At 30.5% G+C, this 8,304-nt stretch overlaps 1 protein-coding gene across 1 annotated transcript; it reads right to left on the bottom strand.

Moving 5' to 3' along the window:
* Positions 1–4,300: 4,300 nt before the first annotated feature.
* LOC126891098 (uncharacterized) lies at positions 4,301–6,960 on the bottom strand. The gene is made up of 3 exons (XM_050660274.1): positions 6,556–6,960; positions 5,930–6,177; positions 4,301–4,976 (listed from the first exon to the last, which is right to left on the bottom strand). Exons 1-3 carry the CDS (start codon positions 6,958–6,960, stop codon positions 4,301–4,303), a joined length of 1,329 nt encoding a protein of 442 aa, XP_050516231.1.
* Between the last annotated feature and the right edge of the window lie 1,344 nt (positions 6,961–8,304).

The following is an 8,304-nucleotide window of genomic DNA, read 5'->3' as shown; positions in this document are numbered from 1 at the left end:
GATATGACGTCATCGTTGATTTTCTTAAATGTCAACACTGTCATTTTGATAGCTATTTTGATAGGGTGTGTAAAGTTATACACAACTGCAAAATATCAAATTTTTATTCTCCACCATTTACAAGATAATAGAAAATAACAAAGTTAGGTCTGTAATTTGGAATAAATTCAATAATTAAAATACTAATTGTTTTTTTGAAAAATGCTCAGACCCGTCGATTAGTATTTCAAATTGTCCTTTTTGATATACAATAATAATGTATACAGGGTGTCCCAATTTAGATATATGACGTCATCGTTGATTTTCTTAAATGTCAACACTGTCATTTTGATAGCTATTTTGATAGGGTGTATAAAGTTATACACAACTGCAAAATTTCAAATTTTCATTCCCTACCATTAACAAGATAATAAAAGATAACAAAGTTATGAAAAGCAATAAGTAATCAAATAATAATTGAATTTAATTATTTCAATTAAGCAAATGCTCATAACGTTGCCCATTGACAATATGACAATAATTGACAATATGACAACATTATGAGTATTTGCTTAATTGAAATAATTATTAAATTCAATTATTATTTGATTACTTGTTTTTCATAATTTTGTTATTTTTTATTATCTTGTAAACGGTAGTGAATAAAAATTTGGAATTCGGCAGTTGTGTTTACACACCCTATCAAAATAGCTATCAAAATGACAGTATTGCCATTTAAGGAAATCAATGATGACGTCATGTCTCTAAATTGGGACACCCTGTATACATTATTATTATATGTCAAAAATGACAATTTAAAATACTAATCGATGGGTCTGAACATTTTTCAAAAAAACAATTAGTATTTGAGATATTCAATTTATTCCAAATTACAGACTCTCTCTGTATATTACCACAAAAAAACAACATAAAAAATAATGTTGTTCTGAAGCTATGTGCTTGTGGCATTTTTATAATTAACTATTTAGATGGGAAATAAGCCACAATTAAATTAAAAAAATAATTTTATTAACGTTTCGACTCCAAAATCCGATATCGTTGTCAAAATACAAAATACTGCTAAATTAAATAAAAATGTTGTTGCTTACACCACATTCACATAGCAAATTCCCAACATAAACAAAGGCACGTGTTAACGATTCATCCAGTCATTCGTCAATGAGGCGGTTTCTCATTTTACAGGTCCTAAGTTGCCAGTCTGCATCTGCAAATTCAAATTGTATTTTTTAGCGTGTTGGTTTTTAAGATAATATTATTTTGTGTTATGTTATGTACTTTACAGTAGTTATTGTTAAGTTATTAATTAAGACTGGTCGTGTTTTATAGTTTTTTATAGTTAGTTATAAAGTTGGGTATATAGTGTGTAGTCTGTGTAGTGAACTTTTAGTATCCATAAACAAAGTATTTATTCATCAAAAGTAAAAATAGCTTGTGGTAATCCCTTTTATAAAGGTAAGAGAAACTTATATTTTAATTTATTGATGTTTCAAAAAGTTTCATTTCCTCTTCTGGACATGAAAAATATACAAATTACAGTTTCATAATAGTCCATTCACTCACGGTAAAATGTTACAAAATCTTCAAATTTTAAAGAACCGCTTAGATTGAGATGAAATTTGGCATACATATAGCTAATATGTCAAAGAAAAAAGTATCACTGTGCCGATGTGTGCTTTGGTCCTGGCAAAAATACACGTTCAAAATAAGGCCGGAAATGGATAAATTGATTAATTCTAAGCAACTTTTATTCTATAGCGGGTTTTCACTTTTTTCACAAAGTCAATACTTTTCGAGTTATTTGTGAGTGAATAAATATGTTCATTTTTCAACAAAATAACCACGTTTTTAGACGGTTTTTTGCAAATACTCCAAAAAGTAAATATTTATCGAAAAAGAAATCATTCTTAGCAAAAACATAACTTATAAATAACATAACCTTATAGTATGATGCTACTTTATTCAAAATGTTCACATTATGTATATTTCATTTAATGAATATTTTATTTTACCACATTTTTCTTAAGGACATTGGCGCAAAATTTCGCCTGTCAAAATGTTCAATGTGTTTTAAATGTATTCATTTTTTTTTCAAGTCGTGTGAATACTAATAAATATTTTTGAAAATTTTAAAGACAAAATGAAAGATTACATTATTATTGAGGGCCGAAAGTCCGTGAAAACTTCTATAATGTTTATTTTAATAAGTTACAGGGGTGAAAATAAAAGAGAAAATTTAGGGTGATGTTTAAATGCAAATATTTCACTAAAAAGAAACTTTTTATTTATTCTAAGGGACTTTTGACCCTCGGTAATAAGGTAATATTTTATTCTGCGTTTAAATTTTTCAAAAATACTTATTAGTTTTCTCAGGAATCGAAAAAAATGAATACAATTTAAAACACATTAAAAATTTTGACAGCCGATATTTTGCGCCTTTCCCCTTAAAAAGAACATAAAATTTTGTTTACAATTAAATTTCAAGCAATTCTTACGGTATTAGTTTCAAAAGTAAATATTTTTAAAAAACATATGATACACCTCAGTACGGCACTGTTTAGCTTCCACGTTCGTTTGTTTACAGTTGGGAATTTGTAAAGTGAATGGACTTTAGTAAAAAATTCTTCTAATAATTTGTTTAATCTGACTCATTTATATTGGCAATTCAGACATAATATATTATTATACATTTTAATGTATTTTTTTACTAAGCAACAAAAATTTTGTTTAATTTAGTACTATGTATTTTGTATTTTGACAACGACACCCGATTTGGACGTCGAAACGTTAATAAAATTATTTTTTTCAGTTTAATTGTGGCTTGTTTCCCATCTAAATAGTTAATTATAAAAAATAATATTAGATTAATAAACAGATCCATGCCCTTTAGCGTTAGGTTGGTTCTCTGTGATGTTTCTCATCAGGTTTCTGCTTTTTGTTTTTCCTATTGTTGCCTCGGTTTTGGAAAAACAGTACGTTTACAGATGCTAGCGTGTGTTCACACTAGAGTGTTGAAATCTGTTAGGGTTTGGAAAAACAGTACATTTTACAAATACTAACAGATTTGGACACAAAAGGGTTGAAACCAGCTAGCTTTTTTAGTGGTTATACATGCATAGATGCTAACGGCTATTGATATTGATTTTATATACCTACTGCTGTGAAAAAATATTTAAGTGATTTAGGTATTAATAAATAACTAAACGTTATTGGAATATAAACAATAATATATTAACACAGAAGAAGAACATAAAAAATAATGAGCATTATAAAACATAAGATTAATGAGCAGATCCATGCCCTTTAGCATTAGGTTGGTTCTCTGTTATGTTTCTCATGAGGTTTCTGCTTCTTTTTTTCCTTTTGTTGCCTCGGTTTTGGACGGACGTCCAGATTGAATCCTACGAGATCCGCAAGACAATCCTTCTCGAGGCTTTCTTCTGCTGACAGAAGTTGGTTGAACCTTAATTTTTCTGCCTTTGAATACTGACTGTTTTTTGACCAACGTACAAAAATCAAAAAAATCTGATGGATTCTCGATTTTTTTTAGCTTACTGTTAAGTAGCCCTAGCATTTTTTTCATGTGAGGACCTTGACTAGAAGTAATTATGTTCCTCACGTTGTCTAGATTTGTCTCGAAATTCTTTATTTCTTCGTTACAGCTTTCATTATTAGAAGAATCTTTTGGTAAATTTTGAACAGAAAAATCCATATTTGTATCGAAGAAGCTGTTATTGTATGCGATTGGCTGTTCTGACATATATAATATGTTGTTATCGTTGTTAGTTAAGTCGGTCATGGCTTTAAAAAATGTCTCGTCAATGTCTGGTCCCTCTGCCAATTTCGCCAGTAAAACTCTATCATTAAAAGTTAGTCTAGGACAATTACTTAAATATATATGTTCTTTTATTTCAACTGCACACAGGTGCTTACAAAATACACCCCCTTGACCTCGTGGACAGTCGCACATTGCAATATCAGTATGAACTACATATACATAAAATTTCTTGGAGGAAGTGACGTTGTACATATTATCAGTTAACTTTATTACTTCTAACTCCTTTGCTTTTAAACAAAATTTATTGTGTAACAATTCGGGTTTTGTTACACGGCTAAGGGCATATTTTCGTATACGCCTTACATAATGTTGTTCTAGCTGATTGGACACAAAGTCAATAGTAGATACAGAATTAAATGCTTTGCATCGTTGTAAAATATTATCTTTAAATATTCTAATTGATACTTCCACCATATTATTAGTATTATGTCCTCGAGTTAAGTAAGATGACCTGAAGAATAAGCATCAGTCAGTCTTTCGTTCCCAAAGTCCAACAATATGCTCCTTAAGTGAGGGATATTTTAACAGTAGACTGCTGTTTAAAAAATCGTTTAGCAATTCGTCGGTATTGGTTACATCCTTTTCAAAAACAATTTCTCGGAATGCCAACATAAGGGGTTTACGGTCGGATTTTTCAATATTATGTTTTGAGTCCCATAGCCATCTCCACATGGCTTGGCATATATGAAAGGAGCATAGCAATAACTTGGATTGGGGAAAAGTTGCAGCTAATGCTTTCCGTTCAGCTGCGCTGTCGTCAGTCATTATAACTGCAGGAAATTTTCCATTAAACCCTGTTTCTCCAATAGTCTGTTTTAAGCTCTCAAATGCTTCCTTATAACATTCCTCATTTTGTGATTGATGAATGACACAACCAAGAGGTATAGCACCTATTTTGGATGCTCCAAAAATAAATGTTAAGTAGGATCCTGCTTGATCGCAAGAACCTGTGGAGTCGACGAAAATTATTTCAGAACTGAATGTTTCTTGATGTGCTCTTTTCATAAGTGGTGTTACGATGCATACAATAAATGGGTCTTCTTTTATGGTCACTGTGATATTATTTTCAGTATAATATGCATTTTTGTTTTTAATTACCTCGATCATGCTTTCCTTTGTGCGATCACCAAAATGATTGGACCTGAAAAAAATATTGTTACTTAAATCGCCTATTACACTGATCAACATGAATTTTGTGTCTGAGTTCTGTACCTCTGATTTTGATTACTTATGCCTAACTAAAGAAAGAAAAAATATTTATATCTAATAATAGGCTATTGATTATGTACTTTAGAAAGAACTATTACAACTTTCTTTCGTGTTTTTTTATTTTGTTTTGAATATAGGTATTATTATAAAAAATATTTTGGACTTTAAAAAGTACACAGCAAAAGTAAACAGCACCATGAGTGCTGCTGGTAGTGAAGTACATCGGCTCTACTATGTCATAAGCAAAGGAAATATGGACATTTAGTGTATCCATCTTGCATTCGCACCAGAAAATCAAACAAGTAGGTACTCATATTTTAAAACTTGAAGCACCAGTTTAACGCTCTCGTAATTTTTTTAAGCATTACAGAACGAGCTAGGAAGAGATAGAAATATATTTCCATTGTGAAGAAGAACTGTTTTAAGCATTTCGTAAAGCTGTCAAACAAAATTTTTTGGTTCCCATTTTAATGAATTCGCCACATATAGCAATAAGAGTATATGTAGAGTATACGTCATTTTTACACTTTTTGGAAGACATTTATATGTCTTGTGACACATAAAACATGTTATTCCACTGGAATGCTCACGCGTACACTACCAACTACCATATTCGTGTGTCACTTCTCACTAAAGACCCACAGTCGCCCCTCACCACTTTCTGACATCTTAAATAAAAGGGGCCCTCAAAAAATCTGACAAAATACCGTATATTTATTTTTCATTATCTGAAGGTACAAAAGCAAACTTTATTAATTATTATTTATTGAGTTTCTGTTTAACTTTCGATGTTCTGTTTCCGACAAACAGAAAATATTTACTAAATAACAGACTCAAAATTTCTTTTTGTTGATCCGTGTTATTCTACTAATGAATACTACTCACCTCCACATATCGTAAAAATGATAGATACTTCTATCTAACGGATTAATATGCCCATCTGCCAACATTTTCGTTACATCTTCTTCCTCTGATGAGGATGCGATCAAGCACGTCTCATGATAAATTTTAGCTGCCGCAGGAGTAAGACCTTCATTGAAATACTTCAAAAAATCTGCTTTGGTGTCTTCGCTCATTCTAAGATAACTATACGCTTCGGCAACGTGCACGGCATGATTATGATGTGCCTCAATCTATAATAAAGAAAAAAATACAGTCTCTGAACACCATACGACACAAGTGATAACTTCAACAAGGCGAGGTTAATATAAATTTATTTTGTAAATGAGCATCACATAGACGAGCGTGGCGTAATGCGTCACGCGTGGCTCAGTCTCATTCAGCACCCACAAAATAAAGGTCCCCTTAAAAAGTTTCACATCCAAAATAAATTTATGAAAAAACAAATTAAAATTAAATAATTTCTGCAATTTATTTATTTGTACATAATTTTGAAACAACCTGTATGATAATATTCTCAAAAGGCTACATTAGACTAAAATTTATTTTTAGTTTCGCCCACCGCCTAAAATCTGAAACTAGCTTCTAAAATCACAATTATTTTAACTTACCTTTATGATTGCATTAAACACTTCCTTCATCAAAACGTCTCTCTTCGTAGTATCAACGGTGTTTTTTCTAACTCGAACTACCAAGCTTGCAGAACAGTCAAAATTTCTATTGCGTAAACGGCTGGTATCAATAGATTTGTTTCTTTTAGAATGGTGACACACAAAATCTTTGCGAAAGGCGATTCTGGTTAATTTTGGATATGTACGATTAACGATCCAATCTGTTTTTGTCTCCGTTGAATACTTGCGTAGCCAATCGTTACATGCCGATTCACAGTCACCGGAAAAATTAGTTTTTAATTCAACACTATATTGGCTATCATTTACAACCACACACGAAACTATTTTACACAAAGGGTCAATTCGTTGTAAAGATAAGCATACATTATCATCATGCTTCTCCATTTTTCAAACTTGTACTTAACGAACACTATGAATACCTATACGATTTTCTAGATATCTATTATAACGAACAAAAAATTCTCTATTTCTAGATAATATCTACGAGTACCTATAACAAACACTTTGCGTAATACACAGAGCAAACGAATAACGAATTCAAAACAGTAGGTATCCTAAATAATAGCGAAAAGATGCTGACTGGCGTCTATCAACATCGAATGTTGTCGATGATTGTCACCGATAGGGATGACATTCGATATATTAGCAAGTTGAAGTATAAAAACATGAATGGCATTTTCCACGTGTTAACTAATTTTTATTCTTCCCCTTTAGATAAAGATAAAAAGAATATAGATACATTTAAAGCATTCAGTCCAGCCAAATGGAATTAGGCATAATAAATTGGGGGTTATGAAGTAATCCCTTTTTTGGAATTGCTTTTTTCTACGACCGTTTAATATTATGCACATTCTTCACTATTTTTGAATAGATAATAACACCCAATACTTACCGGTGAGAAATACATCATTACTCACGGGCTGAAGTAAGGTTCAAGTAGTGCATGCCACTTTTAGTATGTATATGAGTTGTATATAAACCGCAGATTAATAGTATATTATTCAACGAGCATGTAATGATGGCTATTACTCACGATGATGAAGTTTGCGATAATAATGGATAATAGCCATTACGTGCGAGTATAATACTATACTTTTTCTACGACCCTTTTTTTATTTTAATTAGTAAAAAAAACATGATTATCAACTACTCGAGATTAAAATTACACAGCATTATAAAAAATGTAACAATGGGTGAATATACTTTTACGTTTATACCTTGTTTAATATGTATGAATTTTGACGTTTACCATTTTTAGTGACAGTGATATTAACGCATTTGCTGTGCGCTATAATTTATAACTTACCTATACTTATTGTGTTTATTTTATAAAGTTATATTGTCTTAAATATATTATAACACATAGTTATATTATTATTTTATATTATATTATATAGTTAAATTTAAAAACGTACATTATAGTTTTATAAAATACGTCCACCAATAATAGCCATTTCTTATTTATTACATTGACAATAGGTACAAAGTGCTTAAAATTTTCGGAAACGAGTAGAATTTGAATTGACTATTTCTTGTCATATTTTTACAATACATAAGACAGTATTTGCTGTTTTTTTTTTTAATTTTATAAAGCAACATTTATTTTTGTATATTATAATTTTAATCTTGAGTACCTAGCTGACAATATTATTTTTTTTACTAATTAAAATAAAAAAAGATCGTAGAAAAAGGATAGTATTCTACTCTCATATAATGGCAATTACTCAC

This window comes from Diabrotica virgifera, chromosome 9 (genome assembly GCF_917563875.1).
Source record: "Diabrotica virgifera virgifera chromosome 9, PGI_DIABVI_V3a".
Lineage (NCBI taxonomy): Eukaryota > Metazoa > Arthropoda > Insecta > Coleoptera > Chrysomelidae > Diabrotica > Diabrotica virgifera.
This window is presented reverse-complemented; position numbering and strand designations above follow the sequence as displayed.

Coding starts and splice junctions, on each gene's coding strand:
- LOC126891098 (XM_050660274.1), bottom strand. CDS start 6,960: ATGGAGAAGCATGATGATAATGTATGCTTATCTTTACAACGAATTGAC. Junction 6,178..6,555: donor TGTTTAATGCAATCATAAAG/GTAAGTTAAAAT, acceptor TCTTTATTATAG/ATTGAGGCACATCATAATCA. Junction 4,977..5,929: donor CATTTTTACGATATGTGGAG/GTGAGTAGTATT, acceptor TATTTTTTTCAG/GTCCAATCATTTTGGTGATC.